Raw genomic sequence first — 23,625 nt, 5'->3', positions numbered from 1 at the left:
ACTGTGACTGAATCACACAGGAAACCAATGAGGCGACAGGGACTTCAGAAGCACGGGTGGGAGAAAAGCAAGTGCAGGTCTGAAAACGGTCCAGAAGCAAACAGGGAAAAATAAAAATAGGCTCCCAAAAGACAACTAAAGAATCCAAAACATGGCAACGATAATTTAAAGAATGCAGCCCATAGGAACATGAGCTTATATCTCACTAATCAACCCGTGTGACTGTGTCACCCCCAAAAAGCGTGAGAAGCACATACTCCCGACAGCTCCATCCTTGAGTCCGGTATTTAATAGCATACTGTTATCAAGGCAGCTTTAGTATGTGATACTTAGCATTCATGTATACTTCAAATACTTTTGAGAGTTCTGAGCTAGGCCTTAATCTGGGCTCTGAAGTAGCAACAGGGAATAAAGCATCGTCTCTATCATCACAAAGATATGACAGTCTTCAGGCAGCAATTAAAAAAAAAGGATAAAAAATGCATCATATGAGCTATGATAACATTTAAAATTAGGTGAGCTGGACAGGAAGCCCATTCACAAGTATCACTTGACCCTTGCACAAGGTGAAAGAAGCAGTAAGCTCAGGAATCTGTTTTGGGAGGTGAAGTACTTGTAAAGGGAACTGTTGTTTTGAGTCAAAAGTGCATGGTTTCACATAAAAGATGCATCTATCACTATATTGATATTACCCGGTGGAAAAAAACAGGATGTGGTCAATCAGTAATCCCAATACATAGTTTCCATGCATTCAGTCAGAGCAAATTCCTAGTTCGATGAGTGCAAAGGCTCCTTACAAGCTCATATAAGGAAACCAGCCTTGAGGCACTGATGAAATCTACCCAGGCCAGCACAGTGACACACATCTGAAGCCACAGTGCTGGGGGGGGGGGGGCAATACGGCACCTTTTGGCCAGTCATAGCTAAATCCTTATTCACTCAAAGACTATCTCAAGAAATAAATAAGTAAGTAAATAAGTGAATGAATGAATGAATGAATGAATGAATGTATAGATGAAGGTGAAGCACCATGTGAGAAGACTTCTGATATCAACTTCTGGCCTACACACACACACACACACACACACACACACACACACACACACACACACACACGTACATGCATCTCACATGTCAAAAAGACCCTTAGTGGAGAGGTACTTATGGGTGTCTGATTGGGATATCTATGACCACGACATGATAGACTTATTTAAAAACAAAGCGGTTGAGTCAGAGATGCAGTTCTCTAATAGATCCCTTCCCAGCGTGCACAAGACTCCAGCCCGGTATACACAAAAGGTCACAGATCTAACAGTGCTTTCTCTCCTTTTGGAATGTTCTCCCCATCAAAGAGCAGTCCTGTTTCTAAGTGGGTCTATTTCCTCTTACTCCAGACACTCCATGTGGAGAACTGAGAGAGTTGTGCTGTGCTCTACAAATACACCTATGCTGACTCCTCCCTTACTGACACACATTTAAGGACACAGGTGTCTTCCACTCCCTACACCAGGAGAAGGCAGGAATTGTGCCTTTTTCACACATGCATGAACATTACCATCAGGACAGTATGTGTAGGAAATGGTGCTACTGGTCATTTATGGTTTTTGTTGCCATGACAAGAAAACCAACCTGAGGAAAAAAAAAAGATTTATTTTGGCTCATGGTTTCAGGGCAGGGATGTCCAGCTCCATTGTCCTCAGATCTGAGGTTAAAAACAAATCTTTGCAGAGGGGCATGAGAGAAGAAAAAAGCAACTTACCTAACATAAGGAAGCAGATAAGGGGCCAAGACAAGACGTAAACTCTAAAGACACACCCCCAATAGCCTACAAAATGGTGTGACCCACATGCAAGGCCTTCCTTCTTTCGTTATTCCTATCCAGAAATGGCCTTGTTTTACTTAAACTGAGAAGTGTGTTTTACTGTCTTCCCAGGCGTTTGTCAATCCAATCAAGCTGACTCTCAGGATTAGCATCACAGTGGAATCAATGTTCAGAAACCAGCTTTATCATGTACTGTCAATATCAAGTCTCAACAATTCTTTTCTCCATGTCAACATCTTAGAAAATTCAATTGATCCGATTCCGTATAGCCATGAAAGCTGTTTCCTCAGCCAGTATGGTTAGAAAAGATGGGAGATAGGATTTCCAAACCTGCTACTGATGGGAACTTACAGATCTGACCATCTGTGGCTGTCAATATTCATTGTCAGCCTGACTGGCTTCAGCATCACCCAGAGTTGAGTGTGTGAGGGTACTGAGGGTGGTGGTGGTTCCGGCAGGGAACAGAGGAGAGAAGGCCTGTCTGGGATGGGAAGGCAAGAAAGGGAGGGAGCTGGAAGTCAGTATTCTCTGTTTTCTGCTTCCTCCCCTACCCCTAAGTGAGGGGTCTTAGCCACACCCCTCTGCTGCCATGAACTCTGCCATGCAGAATACATTCACGAACCACAGATCAAAACAAATCTTTCTTTCCTTAGATTACATATGTGAGGAACTTTGAACCAGCAACAAAAAAGTAACTAGGAGTCCAACCCTGTTCGCCCAAAGAGCCTATGCCTAAATGGGTAAGAATCAAGAAAAAGTTCACCAAGGATGTTCTGATGGAAATAAAATAGGACAGTCCAAAGAAACAGAGAACTGTTTTCAAGTGAAAACCTTAAATATTCAACTGAGAAGAGTTCCCCACCAATGCAGAAACTCAGGAACAAGCTTTCTACTATTCTCCTGATCCTACAAATTCCCACCTGACATAATCTCAACACGAGCTAGAATGTGGGATTAGGTTTCTCACAACCCTGGTAGGAACATAACTGAGGCACTTTTAGACAGCAATTCAACAACACACAATCAATTTCTAAATGCTCGCATTCTTTGGACCAGTAATTACAAACACAGAAATCAACCAGTGCCAACGAGCCAAGCACCAAGATTCTTATCACAGTGTTATTTACGGTATCAGAATACTGTGGACATTTGGTCCTCAGAAGAATAGCCTGGGAGATTCAGTCTTTCACATGGTGAAGTTAGGCAACAATGAAAGGCATTTTACAAAACCATATTATATCATATACATTTTCCATAATAAAATCCAGGACTCATAGTGACACATGTAATATGACCTTGTCTACGTAAAAGTGGGTTGTCAGAAGGCTGGGGTGAAATTTTACCCAGTAGTTATCTGAGTGGCAGTTATGGGCAGTCACTCATTCCTTTCTAAGCCATCACAAAGGTGCTTAATTTTCACAGCAGGTGGTATTACCTCCATAAATGAAAAACATTTAAATAAGTTGTTATTAACATTTTTCCCATCGCTTAAATATGTGTGGATAAAACATAAGCTACCTTTATTCTAATCAACTAGAAAACAAACATGAACCTTTGAAAGCCAATTTACTTTGGGAAAAAACCCATGGCATTTGACCTGCATATTCCCAATGACAGGCTGGTAAGGTGGGTCTGCCTAAAAGGCAACAGTATGGCCAGCCCCACAGCACAGAGGGGAGGGACTGATGAGGGCCCTGTGTGGATGCCTGTCCTCTGAGTCTGTTACAGCCTGGTTTCATTTCAAATGTTTTAATGCCTCACCATAACTCAGTCCCTCATATTTAAAAACTGCAAAGAAGCAAATCTGTTTCTACAACCTCGTTACTACCGCTCCACTCCTCGGTACTCTAGTCTTTACCCACTGCTCACTCCTGAGTACTTACTTAAACTCCTTTTTATCTTTAAAGGAAAACTACCCAGATAATAGAAAAATAAATGGAATGATAAAAAGGATTAGTAATTATGTACACATCTCTTTCTTGGTGCTGAGGACGGAACCCAGGGCCTTGCAGAAGCTAAGCAGGTATTCTACACCAAACACTCTTTGTTTTTATGTTGCCGGACACAGTCTCACAAAGTTTTGGAGGCTGTCTGTGACCCTGAGACCCCCATGCCGCAGTGTCTCCAAAGCTGGAGTCACAAGCCCCTGCCACTAGACTTGGAATATAGATATTAGCCGGTTTTCAAGTGATGTCATAAAAGGTCTTTACAGTGACATAAGCAAGCGTGAGAGCAGCCCTGTCACTTTCGGTCAGGCCTCACATTTCCCAGGCTGGGGCCCATGTCACTCACCAACACTGCTTTCCTCTCCTGTCATACAAGGTTTTACATCGCAACATGGCCCCGATTCCACCCGACAGTCTAGAACTCTCAAGTTTATAAACAAAACTGTATTTCCTTTCACTCGGATGTGGCAATAAAAGTCTGTAAGCACAGGGTGAAGACGGAGAACTGCCAAGTCAGAGACCAGCTGGCTCCAAGCGAACAACTACTTTCTGGCATAAAAAGAAAAGAATAATAATACTTAAAAATTACCTAGATGCCAAAGCATTTATAGGTCTCATAGAATTATTCTAGGCCCCGTAGAACATAAATGTAAATTTTATGGAGTTAGCTATGGCTTTTCTTAAAATCGACAAAGACTTGTTGCTTAGAGAAGAATTCTAGATAAAATGTGCATATGTGTATGGGGGGTGAATCACTCATCTCAGACATCATTAGCATCTTTAACTTAAAACAAACATCTTTCACCATAAGGCACCGTGAATGACTTTTTAAATGAAAATCCAATTTCAATAGCTAAAATAAACTTCAATTATTTTTTAACTGTTATAAACTTTATTATTTAAAAATAACTTGGAAATAATAAAAACATCACACACCAAAATTAACCAGAACCCTAAATCTACACAATTCTTTCTAACAGATACTACCTGACCTAGTCAGAATGGCTCTCATCAACAAGTCTGACAGCAAACGCTGGAGAAATGTGAAGAAAAAGGAACGCTTACTCCTCTCTTGGTGGGGTACAAGTTAATATGGTTGTTGTGCAAGTCCATTTGGAGTTTTCTCAAAAACTTTAAAATGGAACTACTATTTGCCCCAGCTCTTTCACTCCTGGGCCTGAACCCAGAAACTCCAGACCCTACTATAGCAATATCTGAACCCTATGTTTATTGCTGCTTTACTCACTATAGCAAGGAAAACAAACCAACCTAGTTGTTCATCAACAACTGGATGGTAGTGAAATTTTAGTATACACCATTACCATCTGGTTATTTATTCCGACATCAAAATGATGGTGACTAATGTCAGAATTAAGAAAATCAGAACTAGGGCTGAAGAGATGGCTCAGCTGTTAGAGGCTAAGCTTACCACCACAAATATAAGAAAATCAAAACTACTGTAAAGGTTCTGCTTGTCTAGAATAATAAAGTTAAAATTTAAATATTCTCTGAAAACTACGCTGTTGGTTTAATTTAACACTCAAGATTTTATTCAGAAACATAAAGCCCCCATTAAAACATGATCATGGTATACAATGATTATCTGCCTAAGTGCTTATTTGATGAAGTTCTTTCTTAAATACCTAAAATGTCTAACACAACAGGCACGAGGCAAAATACTTCAATGGATTTTAGTCTCTTTTTACCAGCTTGCTGATCTGAATAAAAAATAAACAAAAATCGGCTTGAAAACTTGCCACACATACATGTAGGGCACATGTATACATGAACAAATGTATCTAAAATGATGTATGTTTACTCAAAGTGTTAAGTAGCCAAATGAGATGCACTAACGGTGTCTTCATCTCATGTACCCCCTGCGCACACACCTAAATGAACACCATCACGTTATCCTTCACACATGCCAAAGGAAGCACCTAAAAACTCATTATAACATATACTACGATTTTTATGTAACAGTCTTAAGACATTATAGGAAGGCAGTTCAATGATCTAATTTATTCATAATAATTATGGCAATTAATAGGTACTGTGATACCCTCTAGTGGGGCAGGCAGGTCATACCTCTGGTAATAACATTCAATCGCTTCTGGAGTGTGATGTTTGGCATGTGTTCTTTTAATATGTTTCTGAAAGAAAACACAAAAAACATCTTTATGTTGTGTCACAGATCAGAGTCAAGAGCAGCAGAGACATATTTCCCCATCCCAGTGGCAGCACACAGGCAAACGGGCAGTGGGGATTTGGGTGGTGGCAGGCTTTCTCTTCCTGCTACTCCATGTATGCATTTTAATCTCCTACTTTGCTGGGATGTCTGCAGACTGTACCACAAGTACAGTCTATATGTAAAAGCCACTAGGGTCATAGTAATTGAATCTAAATAAGTTTGCTTGGGGCTGCAGAGGGCAGAGGAAAACTTGTCTCCTCTTCCAACCTTTGTATTAATTTTCCCTCAATTCAATTCCATCTAAGTCCTCGGCACTCGGGCTTTACAACCCAATTGCCATATTTAACCAGGAAGAACATTGCTTAAAAACAACTTATTTGAAAACTACAAAAAGTAATTCCATAGAGACTTGCCACTTGACTGACACCTGTCATCTCATGATAAATGACTCCATTTTCTGCCTCTCTTGCCTTCTGCCACTCCAGCAGTGGTCATTTATCATCATCTCTGTCAGCAGTGGGAAGCAGCCCTGACAGTGCAAGTCAGCAAACATTTAGCACATGGAGCCACGCAACACGGGGAAATTATTATTGTCAGAATAATAATGCTTTAGCATAATTTATTACAGGTCCACCAAATAAGCAAAGGCTAGATGTTATTAGACAGATGGATGGGTAGGCTTGGCAGGCCTCCACTGAGACGCAGGCGCTGCTTGATGTGGAAAGGAGAACATCCTCCAACCCAATCAGAGAGCTGGCAGTTCAATTACAAAGAAATAAAGGGACATTCATCATTCAATTAGGCACCTGTCAACCCTCACAAAGGAGAAAACTTCTAACCTGGTACTCCTGGGAGAAGATGCTCAGCAGAGTGGCCTGCGATTGACTGGAACAAATAAAAGAAGGACAAAGTTAATTACTGGAGTGCACAGCAAAGAAATAAAGGAGAAAGGACCTTCAAAGGTAGGCCCGCTGCCCTGGAATCCAACAGAACATGGAAACAAGTGTGCAGAAGTTGTTCCAGATGAGAACCTCACACAAAGGCTTCCTGCCACGAGGTCAAGGAGAGAGGAAGAGCTGGTCCTCATGCAAGAAGCATATCATTTAGATTCTCTGCCACCTCAGGATGGCTGCATCATATCTGTAGTAGTAAGTGGAGTTTTATACTGCAAAGCACCACATGAAAAAGGTTTCTTGCCACAAACAAATGTGTTACTCCTGGGAACAGTAAGGAGTTCATTCTTCATAGACTGACAGCATTTCCAGGTTTATGGTGTTGGCTATCCCAGATTCATGGCGGGAGGGGGGGCGGGGGCGGGGGAGAAGACTAGTCTTAACTAGATATAGTACAGAGGCTAATGAAACGTTTTCACCTACTGAAAAGCTCTGCAAAGAGAAGGCATCAGGAAGTCCCAGTCTACGAAAGGCCTCTCTCTCAGAGCCTACAGTTACCCTTACCCAGGATGTCGGAGCACCAAACACTAGGGATACCTTCCTCCCAAACAGGGACTTTGATTCTGCAACTGTCCCCTTTAGGGCTGGAATATTCCTCTAAAATGTCATCAGCACCCACTGCTGCCCTCTGACTGGCCTTGGTGGATGCATCCACATTATCACATCTTGATAATGACAACTTTTGATATAGTCTTCTAGTAAACACAAACTGAAGACACTGCGATTTAAATAATTTGACATTCACAGTACGACAGCACTCTGTGGACATGAATTTTGTTTTATTTATGAATGAGCCCACCCAAGCGTATCACCAGTTCAGAGAGTTTGAAATAAAAATGGTCCCATGTTTGCCTGCTCACTGCCATTGCCAGAAGCTTCTGGAAGTCATCATGGGGGTTTGGCTTCCAATCCTCCCCACCAGTAAAAAATTATATGAGAAGGTATTAAAGGGGGGGGGGAAACAAACAAACAAACCCATAGGGCCAGCAAGATGGTTCTGAGAGTAAAGGTGCTGATAACCTGAGTTTAATCCCAGGACTCACATCACCTGACCTCTACATGTGTGCCATGGTGTGCATGTACCCATGCATGTCCGCACATACACATTAAACACAAATACATATAAAAGTAATTTTTGAAATAACCGCAGCACTCCGGAAACTGATGCAAAAGTTTCAGGTGTACATACCCAGCCTGGGCTTCAGAGTGAAACTCTTATCATAAGAGAGGTGGGGAACAGAGAGAGAAAGAAAGACAGAAAGAGACAAACATATTGAGATAGTCTTGGGAATTGGGGAAAATCTATAGATGGTCACCAAGGAAATTGTATATATATAATTAAAGAACTACTTCAGTATGTCAAAAAGTACCAAGAAATGAAAGAGGACTATTACAAATTTACTGGTCAATTTTCTCAATTTCCTTTTAAAATTAGAAACCATCTTTATAAAGAGAATCCCTCTCTTCCCTCCCTCTGCTTCTCCCTCCCCCCACCTCTCTCTCTCTCTCTCTCTCTCTCTCTCTGTGTGTGTGTGTGTTTGTGTATCTGGCTTGCCAGAATCAACATGCAAATCACATACCTTGGTAGGGTTACTGATATAAGCTTCTGGGAAAAAAAAGCCAAAATGAAGGTCCAATCTGAATAAATTAGTCTAACGGAGTAAAATGCTTCATATCTACCAGTAATTAAGAGACCTCTCCTCATAGTACAAAATTAGCCATTTGGCAGGACATAGAAGATCCACCTCTAGGTTTCAAATAGTATGATAGAAGTATTTGTTGGAAAGACAGAAGATGCCAGAGCTATGAGTTTGAGACCAGCCTGGAGTAGAGGGAATTTCAGGATAGTCAGGGCTACACAGGAAACCCTGTCATGGGGGGTGGGGGGGGGGAGAAGAAAGAAATAAACCATCCCAAGTGAGTCTGGTCAGGACTTGGGAACACTGTAGGATGAGTCCATGTATTTAAGCTGAGACGGTCTTTAAACTGCTTAATTCAGTGGCATGGGTTACTAATGGAGTAACCAGGTTTCTTGTGAGAAGGAAGCTAACGGAATCCCACCCACAAACACTGGTGAAAACAAACAAACAACTCAAGTTACTGAAACAAGGAAAACTGGCTCCCAGAATGCTTTGGTTTCGTCCAACAAACATAACTTAGGAAAAATATGTGATCCTGCTAAATAATTTGCATGTCAATCCTCTATTCTAGTATGTGTTGATCTAACGAGGAAGACAGAACCTGATCAAGTGCAAATGAGAAAACCCAGCAAAGGAGCCTTGGTGCAACCTCCGACACTGACCCAGAGCCTTCTTCCCCAGCCTTCTCCAGTGTGATGATGGTGACAAGAGGTCCTGGAGGTAGTCTGGGCAGGCACAGAAGCCACCAGTCTCCAAAAGGGACAGGAAGGCAGTGAGGATTCATGTGGAATAACAAAAGACCCAGGACTCAAAAATTATTCTGAACAATAAAAGAACTTCTGGGGGAATCACCATCCCTGACCTCAAGCTGTATTACAGATCAATCATGATTTTAAAACAAAAAACAAACAAACAAACAAACAAAAAACATGGCATTGGTACAGAGACAGGCAGGTAGATCGATGGGACAGAATTGAAGACCCAGAAATGAACTCAAAAACCTATGGTCATTGGTCTTTGACAAAGGAGTTAAAAACATTCAATGGAAAAATGACAGCATCTTCAACAAATGGTGCTAGCTCAACTAGCACTCTGCATGCAGAAGAATGCAAATCCATCCTTTCTTATCTCCTTGTACAAACCTCAAAGTACAAGTGGATAAAAGATCTCCACATAAAAAGAGGTACACTGAAACTAATAGAGGAGAAAGTAGGGAAGACCTTAGAACACATAGGCACTGGGGAAATTTTTCTTGAACAGAACACCAATGGCTTATGCTCTAAGATGTAGAATCGACAAATGGGACCTCATGAAATTGCAAAGTTTCTGTAAGGCAAAAGACACTGGTCAAGAGGACAAAACCACTACTAACAGATTGGGAAAAGATCTTTACCAATCCTACATCAGATAGAGGGCTAATATCCAATATATATAAATAACTCAATAAGTAAGAATCCAAAAAATCAAATTATCCTATTAAAAAATGAGGTACAGAGCTAAACAAAAAATTCTCAACTGAGGAATACTAAATGGCTGAGAAGCACCTGAAGAAATGTTCAAAATCCCTAGTCATCAGGGAAATGCAAATCAAAACCACCCTGAGATTCCACCTCAAAAATCAGAATGGCTAAGGTCAAAAACTCAGGTGACAGCAGATGCTGGCAAGGATGTGAAGAAAGAGGAACACTCCTCCACTGTTGCTGAAATTATAAACTGGTACAGCCACTCTGGAAATCAGTCTGGTGGTCCCTCAGAAAATTGGACATAGTACTACCTAAAGCTACCACTCCTGGGCATATACCCAAAAGTAGCTCCAACATCTAACAAGGGCACATGTTCCACCATGTTCACAGCAGCCTTATTTATAATAGCCAGAAGCTGGAAAGAACCCAGATGTCCTTCAGCAGAGGAATGGATACAGAAATTGTAGTACATTTATACAATGGAGTACTACTCAGCTATTAGGAACAATGACTTTATGAAATTCCTAGGCAAATGGATGGAACTAGAAGCAATAATCCTGAGTGAGGTAACTCAGCCACAAAAGAACACTCATAGTATGCACTCACTGATAAGTGGATACTAATTCAAAAAGCTCTGAATACCCAAGAAACAATTCACAGACATTATGAAGCTCAAAAAGAAGGAAAGCCAGAATGTGGATGCTTCAGTCCTTCTTAGAAGAGAGAAAAAAAATACTCATGGGCAGTAATACCGGGACAAATAGAGGAACAGGGATTGAAGAAAAGATTATTCAGACACTGCCTCACCTGGGCATCCAGCATATGCAGCCACCAAACCCAAGCACTATTCCTGATGCCAAGAAGTTCTTACTGGCAGGAGCGGATATAAATGCCTCCTTGGAGGCTCTGCCAGATTTATACAGATACAGTTGAGGATGCTTTTAGCTAACCATCAGACTGAACACAGGGTCCCCAATAAAAGAGCTAGAGCAAGGACTGAAGGAGCTGAAAGGATTTGCAAGCCCATGGGAAGAACAACATTATCAACCAACCAAACCCTTCAAAACTCCCAGGGACTAAAACACCAACCAACGAACACACATGGAGAGACCGATGGCTCCAGGTACATATGCAGAAGAGGATAGCATTGTCTGGCATCAATAGGAAGAGAGGACTTTGGTCCAGTGAAGGTGTGTTTTCCCAGTGTAGTGGAATGCCAATTCAGTGAGGTGGAAAGGGTGATTGGGAGAGAGAGCACCTTCAGGGAAACAAGTGGAGGGCTGGGGGTGGGGGGAGATGGCAATGGGGGGAAACGGGATAACATTTGAAATGTAAATACAGAGAATGCCCAATAATTTTTTTTAATAGTCTGCATCTCATTCCAAAACCTAAATTCTTAATTCCCAGGGTACTTGTGCCTTCCTAACAGTTACTAGAAAACGGCTCTGCAAGTCACGCATGCCCACACCTCTGCTCGGGCATCTGTGAGGTTGTAACCACACTACAGACCACCTTGAGAAGTGGAACATGTTGCTTTTCTGATAGGAACTGAAGCACAGGGGTCAAATGTTTTAACCAGATTAAATGACTGTGGGTAATATTCACTTCTTTAAAAATCAAGCTGCAGTTTTCCTTTAGTTAGTTGCATAATTTTTTTTTTTTTTTTTTTTTTTTTTTTGTTAAAGGTAAAGGTACTCCTGATGGAGGAACAGTCCAAGGTCAGAGGACTGGCAGGTGCCTTCTTTTATCTTCCTTACAAGATAAGGTGGGTTTTAACGCCCAGTATTGCATGGGCTGTTTCTGAGATGGTACATGTATCTTGTACTCAAATGTTACTTTCATCTCAGGTATAAACAGTGGAAGTACTTTCTAAGGTGCTAATCTTACAAAACAATGTGAAGTGTTTCCCACTTAAAAGAACATGTTCGTTCTGTGTAAAATCTAGATCCCACTGTTGACACTCATCCAATCTGCACCTGCCTGTGCTCATTCTGTGTTCAAAGAATATGGATCTCTGCGTATCTATACATGAATGGAATATCTAAAAATTTTGAGTGGTAAAACATACTTTTGTAATATTCTCTCATAAAAGATAGTCACATCTATCTATACCACTAAATTATTCTTTTTAAATTATTGTGACTAAAACAAAGAAGGACCACATGAAATGAATGTGCAGTATAACAAATTAATACTTGTTAAAAGATGAAAGAAAACCAAGTAACCCTTAGGGACACCCACACAATGGTTATCCTTTCTAGCTAAAAAAGAGTGATCCTTCCGATCTTTCTTTGGTTTGTTAACTTACCATGACAAGTATGCATTCTACAAGCTGGTATTGCTAGCTTGGTAATTGGTAGACATTACAAGAAATGTCTGATGCAGTATTCATTGTTTGTTGGGTTACCTAGGGTTACCTCGCTCCTCATCTAACATGGGTATGAAAGTGACCCATCCACATTAAACTGCTTTTAGTTGACATTTACTCTTGTGTCGTGTGTTTATGGGCCCATCCCAAAGCTTGAGATGCTCATAAGTGCTCCTGCAATCTTGGCTGGCCTCTAAGCTCTGTCCAATGGTCCTATAATGCTATCAAAAGTAGTGCTTGGGACATGACTAGACTATATCTGATCAAAGACTAACTGGATTACAATTTAAGGATTTCAAGGGTAACCTCCCAAAAATGTTTTATTCAAAACTTAACATTTTTTTAACATGTAACATCTAGAAAACATGGAATAATGATGGAACATGCAAAACTGAACAATAATAATGGCAAACTCAATCAATGGTAAATCAAGAGAAACTCAAGCTGTTTTCTAGATATTAAATTTAAAGGGACTTGAATTGAGTTACTGTACAGAATACCAATACAATGCAAGACAACTGTGCCAGTCTTAAGGCAAGGCATGTCACATTTATCTTCAAAAAGAAAAAATATACAAAGACTACTTAATACTTTCCTGAAGATCAGAAGGTGGAGGATTTATATTAGCAGATTACCAATAGGAGCAACATTTTTAAACAGTTTTACTATGTTACAGAATTTCATGTACATTTTATATGAACTATAAAAAGTATAAAACCACAAAATATTACCATTCATTTTTCATGGACATCTCTGGATGCAGTGCAAGAAAGGTGAGATTGGTAGTGGTCAGCTCAACCGTGGCTACCTCACATGAAGGGGAAGAGGGAGAAATAGCAGGCATCAATCATCATACCCATAATAATCTACCATTGTGCTTCTTAAAATCTAGTGGGAAAGGTAATGCAGAGAGTATTAAAATGCTTTCTTTCTATGAACATAAAAGTATCTACACAAACAGGGCGATGAAGAGTCTCTTTATATTATCTCCAGACATTTATATCTCAAGATACATTTCATAAAGAAACTAAATAGGTAAACACAAGGAAAGAACTGAGGAGCTGTTAGATAAATCGATCTCCGGATTCTCTCTGCTCTAAAACCTCCTATTCCAAATGTTCCAATTAATTACAGTCTTAGTATCTATACCTCTTACCTTCCTAATTAAATTTAAGTGTTGACTTTTCAGAACAAGCCATATAACATAAATCAGATAAAACAATGGAACCCTGGATACTTACTGATGGCAGCCAGTCCAGACTCCTGGTCATTTCTCTCCTACGAAACTCTGATAGCTTAGCAAATGATATAAATAATAAATTAATGGGAAATGTTTACCAGCCACTTTTTAAATTTCAACTTTTCTTCCTACAATGACATCTTTAATCAGGTTAAACTACTCTATGAGATGTTTTGAATTAAATGTGTAGTCATTTTATTATGAACAAAAAGGTTAACAGAACAGTGAGATCTGATGGTCGCCCTTATGTGACAATATTTATACTATACGATTTCCCTTATTGAATAAAACTCAATTTTCTTCTAGGTCTTTCTCTCCTCTGGCTATTCCTCACCTTAATTTAAAAATTAAGTCTCTCTCAGTTTCTCCCTTACCCCACCCCCTATTGTTGGGATTACTGGGGACATGGCCATGTCTGGCTGCTAACCACTTCTTTCCCATCAAGACATCTTTGCTCTAACAGGCCTTTGGTTCCATAAGTCCCCTTAAGCCTCTACCTCACCTACCTCACCGGCAGTCTGACTTCTGTCCAACCCCTCAATGGACACAAAAGTCATAGTCTCCTTGTCACTAAATCTCAAAGCCATCTGCTTCCTTACTTTTGAGTAGCTCTGACCAAAGCACCGAAGAAAACCTAAGGAGGAAGTGACTTAGGCTAAGCTTTGAAGGCTTGCTCTGTTTTGCTTGGTCCCTGTGCTTGCTTAGAACAAGAGAGCACAAGACACATGTAGAAAGAAGATGCTCCACTTCACAAGAAGCAGAAAGAGGAAGAGGCTGGAGACCAGGCATAAAACTACTGACTCTTGCCTCCAACAAAGTCCCATCTCCTGAGGTTTCCAAACCTAAAGTAGCCACCAGAAAGAGACCCCGTGTTTAACAAACGTGCTTGGAGGAAATGTTCCATAAGTTAAACTCAACACAATAGTCTCCTACCAAACTCTCTGTAACTCTTGCTCCTCTGACTGTCCTTCGCTGAACTTATCTTACTTCCTCTGGAATCTGGTTTAGCCTTCCACCGACTTTTCTCTCATTGGCTCTTTGCTTCTTTTCTGGGTTTTCCTGAGAGTTCTCTTTGGCCATTTCCCCCTTTCACCTGACAAGTTACACCAGCTGAAAGTGCATCTTGCTGTGTTCCCAACAACTACTTCCAGAGCTCCCAAATATATAAACATACACAGAAATAAGGGGATGGGGGTGTTGGTTAGAGCAACCCTGATCTTAATTACAGTTACTGATACAGATTTTTTCCCATTTGGTCACAGATATCTCAATCAATGTGACATCTGCTTCCTTTCCCACAACCATGCTTTCAATTCCTACTTCCTTCTTATTTTCACTTCATAAATGCAGAGACACAAGCTAGAAATGCCTTTCCCCCAGGCTGAGACATCTCACTACTTCTATGTGATTCCATTATATACATATACACACATACACATATATGTGCTCATCTCATATTCACCCACACTTTTAAATGACTGAGTAACTTCCCAATTCACTTCCCTTTTTTCCCCAACACAGAGCTACTGGCATAGTCTCTAATACCACCACTGTTCTTCAGAAAAGTTTTGTTTACATTACTCTCTTAGTTTCCAAACCCCTTGTAAATGTCTGTTGCCTATAGTTACAAGTTGTTAGAAGATGAACACTCAAGAACACACTTCACCTGGCCTTCCTTCTAACAACTCTCTTTAGCTTCCAAACTCCTGTGCAGCTGAGATGCCACACTTCTCTAAATGACCTTCTGAAGACCACAACGCTCATCCTCTTTGATGTCCTTAGAAAATGTCTACCCTGAAGGTAACGACAGGAATTCAGGAACTTCTTACACAACACGCCATCATTACTAACTCCAGCCCCTTCTGGATAGAAGGTGGGACATTTTCAGATTAAAAGTTAACCTTTTCCCTTTACAAAAAGACAGAAGCTAAAGACCTCAGAGGTAAAGTAATTTGGTCAAGGACACACAAAGAATCCTCTTCCATTAGCTGAGTCAAAGGAAACCTAAGTTGCATTACATGTGGAACTTAAAGGAATAATACTTCATGATGTCATCTTAGATAGGAATATGGGACTGTGATGAAATTTCAGTACAGGTCAATGATGTCAGTAGTAATAATGTACATATTTCGATGTACAGAGATTAAATTGGAAATACAAATAAGGAAGAAGACACTGAACATAGTTGTAAGAACGACTGTTCTCTAACCTCCAAGTTTGCTTTTGTCACCATCAAAAGCAACTCATTCTTAATGACTAAATCCCCGTCTTGTAGCTCTGACAAGAGCGTTCAGCTGACACTGTGCTGAAGGTTCTCAACTTGTCTGACAAACAGCCACATATTCAAATTGATATGTCAGACTTTGTAGGCCTTTATATGTTGAGTATGATTATAGATTTTATGAGGAAATAATTTTGTGCCTTGGAAAAGTATGGTTTTTATCATACAGTGTCATTCAATGGTTTATGGTTTTATATAAAAAAAAATCTTTTCCTACAATATAAATCAGTGAAAAACTGGGCTCTCATTCCAGGCAAATTTGTTGTAATAGTCTATTCTATAGGATAAAAGAACTCATTCTATAAGTCATAAATATTCACATTATATGAAAATAGATATTTACACTGGAATGAGGAAAAGCACAGCCAGTGAACTTCTACTGTGCTACCCATTCACATTCAGTGAGAACACGTGGGAGGAAACACACACACTTCATTTTAGAATGGGCAAAGAGCTTGAATAGACACACCCCAGGAGACATGGAGATCAGTACACTAGGGAAAGCAAACTAGTCCCACTCTAAAAGACTGACCCACACTGACTGGAGTGACTGTAATAGAAAACCATACACATTACCCAGTGATTTGGCGAGAATGTAGGGAAACAAGAAGCTTCGCATACAGGTAGCAGGTTCAAAATGGTGCAGAATTTTAGAAACCTTTGTCGGCCTTTGAGATGATCCCTAGAACCCAGAAAGGAAGGAAACGACTCCTGAAAATAAATGATGTCTATGTGCCACAGCACTCATGCATACATGTAACCTTCGCCCCCAACACACAGAACTAGTAATAATAATAAATTAAAAATCATTAAACAAAATTACAATATGACCGTGCAATAGTACCCTTTGAGACATCAGGAACTGAACCTGTGTCCTCAGCAAACCCCACACACAGTATTTAAGGCAGCACTGTCCATAAAAGTCACAAGGTAGAAATAACACACAGGCCCACAGGCCCGTCAGTTGACAATGGATAACTGAGATGTAGTATATCCATATATAAGAACATTCTGATAGAAAATAAAGTACTGATCCATATTCAAACACACACACACACACACACACACACACACAAAACTTGTAAGCATTATACGGTCAAACAAACAAGCTCTGACCACAAAGACCAGGCAAGGTACTACTGGATCCATTTACATCAACTATCCAGAATTCGAAAACCCACAGGAACCAAAAGTGCATTAGTGGTTGCCAGAGCTGTGTGCAGGAGACAGAGGGCATTTACTAATGAGTATGGTGTTTCTTTTTAGAAAGAAAATGCTCTAAAATTAGGTTGTGGTAAGGGCTACTTTACTACATGAATATACTACAAGCTACTGAATTAACTGTGTGATGGTTTAGAATGGTGAAGCTTGTAGTATGTATCTCAAGAAAATCAAGATTAAAAATGAGTAAAAGATCAAAAACTATTTTTCCTCTATGGCAGTTTCAATAATATGAATTACCTCCATCTCACAATATAAAAACACAACTGTAATATGATCTCACAATTGCGCAAGTCATTCTTTTTCTAGGGTATGTATAATCATTCCTCGATTTAGGAATGTCTTTAGTTCTTAAGAATAATACCTTCATAAATTTCTGGTGCACACCACACCTTATGTATTCCACAAACACTCTCTCAACAGAAAGGAGCATCAGATGCGGCTGTGCAGGCACTGGAGTACTATGCAATGGAAGACACTTGCCTGATGTGAGCTGCTGGGTTTCATCCCTAGCATCATAAGAAAAAAGAAGAGTTATATACATATATATTTAAAGTATATAAATATAAAGTACCAATGAGGAAAACTGCCTTTATTTAGAAGGTGCTTAAAATTTAAATAGAAATGGCCATATTTTGTGGTCTTTGTTTCATAATCTGTAAATTTGGCTTCCTTGAGGGGTATTTCCATCCTGAGATCCTATAACTCACTGTACCGGTTCTCTGCGAGGGAGATTTGCTGCAGTTTTCTTTTTAATACTGATGGTTGGTGCTGTTTTGAAGCCAAGTCTCTCTGCGTAACCCAGAGTGACCTTGAACTCACATGCCTGCTGCCTCACACACTGCCCTCCCTTAGTTCCAGGTTTAACTACAGTTTATCAGATCACACTGCCTGAGTGCTAATACTGACCAGCAGTCACACTGAAGTTGGTCTTTCCATGCAGGCCTAACTTAAAAGTTGTATTCTAGGCAAAGAACCAGAGTCATTAAATTGTTAAGGTTTCCTGGAAATAAAATAACTCAGACCACAGGGTGGGAAAATAGAAAACAGCACCCACCATCCAGCACTGACCACACAGTACCACTTTCTCTACCGCGCAATCGCCTCAGAGATCAAATGCCACAGTAACATCACTCAGAAACCACGGAACCCACCCCCGTTACCTTACTCCTCTAATATAAGGATAAACCATATATGTAATAAAAAACAACTAGATATTCATCCAATAACTGACTTAGAACAGTTAAATGCATATATATGGATACAAATAAAACAAGAAATTAGTCCTATTCAGATACTGAGTTGTTTGTTCTTTTGGTTTGTTCATGTGTTTGAGGCCAGGTCTTGTGTAGACCGGGTCTTAAACACACTGTGTAGAGGATGGCGGTCAGCTCCTGATCCTCCTGCCTCTATTGTTAAATGCTGGGGATACAGCTGTGCAGCACCGTGCTACTCTGTGTCATGCCTGGGATGACACTTGGGACTCTGACACTCTACTGACTGAACTACATCCACTGCCATTAGGTACTGGTTTTTCCTCTCAAGGACTTTCTGCCTTGAACCAGGGAGTCGCAGGGAATGACCCCAGCATGTCTGATGACATATAGTGCCCCTACTCCCTCACCTCCCTCACACAGCTGCAAACCGGATCCTGAGTTTAGCTCACAAGATTTTTATCATACTGCCTTCATGCTAAGTAAAACAGTCAATCTTGTTCTTAACATAAATTTAGCTTGAGAAAGGCATTTGCAAGGGATAGGTTTAAAACACAAAGTAGGATACTAGAGAACAAGTTTTTAACTTTTATTCGAGACAAGAATCACATCTCTAATAATGTTCAGTAAATTGAGCAGGTAACTCACATGATGACCAGTGTCTTTTAGCCAATGTTTGCGCTGTGTCAAGTCCTCACGTCCTTTTACCTCCCCTGAAGCGTGAGCCTTGAATCTAAGCATGGCACCAAAAGCTGATAGTGCTTAGACAAGAATTACCACCCAGTAAAAAAGGAAGAAACTCCCATCTACTACACCTGGTTTTCTAAACACAGTTGCTTTTAAAAAGCCCTCAAATGATTTAATTTTACTTTCTCAGCATTTTGTTTGCATGTGGGTGTGTTTGCATACATACATACATACATACATACATACATACATACATACATACATTCATAAAATCGAGCCCAAGGCCTCCTGGTGAGAAGTCAGGCTGTTACCACTGAGTACACTTCCAGTCCTTCAGCTTTATTCTTATACAACAGTGAATAACAAAGACAACACAAAACAAACAAAATTCCATTGCCACACACTGGTTTCTTTTGACTGCCTTGAAAAAAATTTAACACAAACTTAATAGAAATTCATTCTTATAATTCAGGGGGCCAAAAGTCTAAAATTAGTAACACTAGTTCAAAATTGATTTTCTAGACAAGAACCCACTCCGTGTCTTCTTTAGTTGCTGGTGACTACATACATTCCTCAGTGATTGGTTGTCAGAACTATTTTCATGAGAAAAATCTTCAGCTCTTTCCAGCTTCACATTGTCTTCTATGTGTGGGGTGGAAAGCCTCCCTCTGTTTCCCATTTCCAAGGATACATTCACTCTATATAGGGCCCACCTTATACAATCGCTCAGGATACTTTTCTTTCTCACTAAAACCCTTCAGTTAATGTAACCCTTAGGTTACATTAGTAAAGACCCCTAAATCTCTATGACATTTATAGGTTCCATAGTTTAAAACCTCACATGTTTAAGGGAAATGGTTTTTAGCCTGCCATTATCTATCCCCTGATCCAGAGATTCCTATCTGTCCCACATACAAAATATATTCACCTCAGCCCAATGACCCACAAAGTCTTAACCCACTGTAGCATTAACTCAACACCTATCAAGTTCCAGACTCCCAAGTGTGAGGTGACTGAACACAATCCCGTCTGATACACTCCTGGCTTTCCCAGCCCTGTACACAACTGAAAGCAGCACAGACTCCACAGGGAAAGGAAAAGCAAACGTACACCTTCCCGCGCATTCCCACAAAGACTAGTACTCTGCAATAATGCATAATACATGGATAAGTGTCAAATGTATGGCTGTAGTCAGAAGCCAAACTCAAAAGGCTAATTTGGCAGGATTCAATTTTTATGGTATTCTGGGGTGGGGAGATACTCACACATCAGAAAGTAGACCAAGAGTTCCTAGGTGCTACAGATAGGGAAACAGAAAAGGACAAAAGGTGGCTTTAGGGAATATTTTTTTGGTTCAATGGAATCTGATTTAAAATGCATAATTATGATTTTGCGTAGATAAGAATAATGATAAACAGAAAGGAAAAATGTAAAAACCAATGGCAACATTTGCTATGAAAATGAAACAGGATTCTAGTCATGACCACAGATGATCCCAAAGAATCAACCCACAGGCTGCCTTCAAATCACCATAAAGGATCAACAGGTGCTGTGGACAGAATGATCCTATGCTGAAGCCATAATCCCTACCGTAAAGGCACCTTCAGATGTGGTCCTTGGAAGATAAGCAGACTTTAATGAAGTCACAAGGTAGGAAAGCATGATGGAATGGTGGCTAAATAAGAAAACAAAACAAAACAAAATAAGAAGGGGATTCAGGCATACTCACCGAAGAGGACAAGGAGAACGGAGCCATGCACACGTCTGGAAGAGGGTCCTCACCATGACTGAACCATCCTTGCACCCAAGCCTCAAGTTCCCAGCCTCTGAGCTTGTAAGAAACCAAGTTTCTATTATTTCAATTACTCAGTCTAGTGGATTTCACTACAGTAGGCACAGAAGACTATGCTGAGCTATGATAAGCCTTCACAACAGGCCACACTGTGAGGACAGGTGATTTATCACTGCCTCTGCCAATATTTTCAGCTGGCTAATTAATTCTTCAAGCTCTGGGGCTGAACTGGGCTAGCTCTTAAGTTTAAATCTGAATGTACATCCATAAGGGATCAATTTGAGCCACCACCTCTTTGTTACCTACAACAGGTTTTATGAGCCCAACTAGTTCTATTCTATGTCTCTCATTTTCACCTGATTTCTAGTAGTCCCAAGGTTTGCTTACACTTCAAATATCTTAAGTGTATCCACTCAACAGAACTCCTCCATTAACAAAATTCTTCAAGAATTGCAGTCATTGTGTCTACTCTCTTCCCATAAGGGAAAGACCGTAAGTGGTTGTGTTCACGCATTGCCAATCCATGTGTAAAAAAGTTTCTTTCCAACCTTTTCACAGAATAAGTTCAAAGTAGCTTAAAGCCACTGTACTGGTTGGCTTTACGTCAACTTGACACAAGCTAAATTCATGAGAGAAGAAGCCTCAGCTGAGAAAACTCCATGAGTTCTACCTGTAAAGGCATTTTTTTAAATTAGTGATCAATGGGGAAAAGTACAACCTATTTTGGGTGGTATCAACCCTGGACTGGTGGTCCTGGGTTCTATAAGAAAGCAAGCCACGAGGAGCAAGTCAGTAAGCAGCACTCCTCCATGGCCTCTGCATCAGCTCCTGCTTGTAAGTTCCTGCTCTGCTTGAGTTCCCGTCCTAACTTCTGTTGGTGAAGAACAGCGTAGAAGTGTAAGCTGACTAATTCCTTTCCTCCGCGACTTGCCTTTTGATCATAATATTTTGTTGCAGCAATAGAAACCCTAACTAAGGTGACCTCTTTAATCTCTTTTTGTGTACAGCGTGTATATTTCTCTCATAAGTTGTCTAAATTTAATAGATTACAGAGACAACATATTAAACTGATACAACTGGCCAGTTTTCATAATTGTTATCACTTATTAAAAATATAGACATAACCAGTATCATCTTGACTATTTTTATCTTAAATAAACTTTGTTATTTTAACATCATACTAATAATAGGCTTATAATATCTCTTTTAAATTCTCTTCCAAATCCAACCCCAATTTACCTTGTTCTTGCTCTTCGTGTAGCAATTAACACAAAAGCACCTTTCAGAATTTGCAGGCTTCTAAAGGGCTCCACAGTACTATTAGGTGGTCAGGCAAAGTATTTGAAACCTCCACAGGTATCCTGTTTTCCTTGCTACATTACCTGGAAATTAGTGGAGATTTTCAATCTTCTCTAAAAACACCCCCATGATACAGACTATAATTATTCTACAACCATGCATGTTAATAATAAATGCTGGCAATGGTGGTAAAACAACAAATGGAATGTCTTCAGATGCATTAAGGCTTTCCCTTATGAAACAAAAGTTTAAATCATACCGCAGGCCTTTTATTCCTGATTCACAATCAGATCTTCTTGGCAGGTACTCTCAGCACTTATATGGATTCCAATAGATCCATTTTAACACTGTTAAAAATGCTTTCCCTACTTCCCATGTGTCTTCAGGACAGCAGAGGATAAACAGATACAGAGCTTAGTCATCGAGAATGCACTAGACAAACAGACTTTGCTCAATGTTAACTTGGTTAGACCATTCCTGTATGTTAACTTTTCCCCATTTCTGTTGAATTCTAATAAGAGATGACTGTCTGCTCAGGAACTACGTGCTGTCATGATGCTTATGATAATGAATATAGTAACATGGATAGAGTTCATTAGGAACCAGGCTCTGTTTCACTTAGCCATCACTGTGCTAATAAAAATAGTGCCATTATTTAAGAAACTGAGAAGGAGTCAAGTATTTGATCCAAATGAGCACAGCCAAAATGTAAACAAGCAGCTTGGCTTTGAGCTCTAAGCTCTTAATCACTGCCTCCAAATGACAAATCACTTTCCACAACCAGTACACCAATATATCACAGGACTGCGGTTGCAAAGGAGTCCTTAAATCTCCTCAATCCAGTTTCAGCAAAAGAGTATTTACTAGAAGTAGGAAGTTTGTGATAGTTCCTCAAGGAGCAGAGCACAGGTTTCAGAGACTTCAGTACCAAAATGCCAGGTCACATGAACGCTCCCTTCAGACTCGAGATCCAGCAGCCTCTGGAGTCCTGACCAGAGTTCTCAGCCTTCCCCAACAACTACCACTTACAAATCCCCATCCCAAATGTAACTTTCAAGGGATAGGTCCTACACACAAAGACATTTCACCATTCAAATACACCACTTGAAAGATGGAGGCAGCTCAGAGAAACAGAACTATTCAAGCATGTATAAGGACCCAAGTTTGATCCTCAGAACTATAAAAATATAGAATAGGAAAGAAAAAAAAGTTCTATTTGGCAGGTCTGAATTTATCTCCAGTAAAGGTAACATACAACTATTTAATGTAAACAAATGTATCTTGGGTTATAATTTGAAGTAGAAAAGACAAAAAGTTACTTTGATACTATAGTTTTAAGTAAACAAGAACTCACACACATGAACTCAAGATCTAAAGGAGATGATACAACCATTTTTTTTTTTTTTTAAGATTTAAATCCAACCAGAAAGCCATTGGCTGGTTAGCGCTATAACACTCATGCCAGTATTGCATCTATAGGCATATGTTGCCCTGCTGGTCATTATGGCAGT

The 23,625-nt window shown here is 40.1% G+C and overlaps 1 protein-coding gene across 3 annotated transcripts in view; it reads right to left on the bottom strand.

Moving 5' to 3' along the window:
• The window catches only part of CDIN1 (CDAN1 interacting nuclease 1), a 191,860-nt gene that overhangs the window by 135,893 nt on the left and 32,342 nt on the right, over nt 1-23,625 (bottom strand). For all 3 annotated transcript variants that reach the window (XM_080931591.1, XM_080931592.1, XM_080931593.1), the window contains exons 2-3: nt 6,796-6,841; nt 5,854-5,918 (exon numbers count right to left, since the gene is read on the bottom strand). In XM_080931591.1, coding sequence (XP_080787717.1) covers nt 5,854-5,918; nt 6,796-6,841 — 111 coding nt within the window. The remainder of the gene's footprint in view (nt 1-5,853; nt 5,919-6,795; nt 6,842-23,625) is intronic.

Source organism: Micromys minutus (assembly GCF_963924665.1).
Source record: "Micromys minutus genome assembly, chromosome: 17".
Taxonomy (NCBI): Eukaryota; Metazoa; Chordata; class Mammalia; order Rodentia; family Muridae; genus Micromys; species Micromys minutus.
Note: the sequence above shows the minus strand (reverse complement) of the source record. Positions and strands in the feature narration are given on the sequence as shown.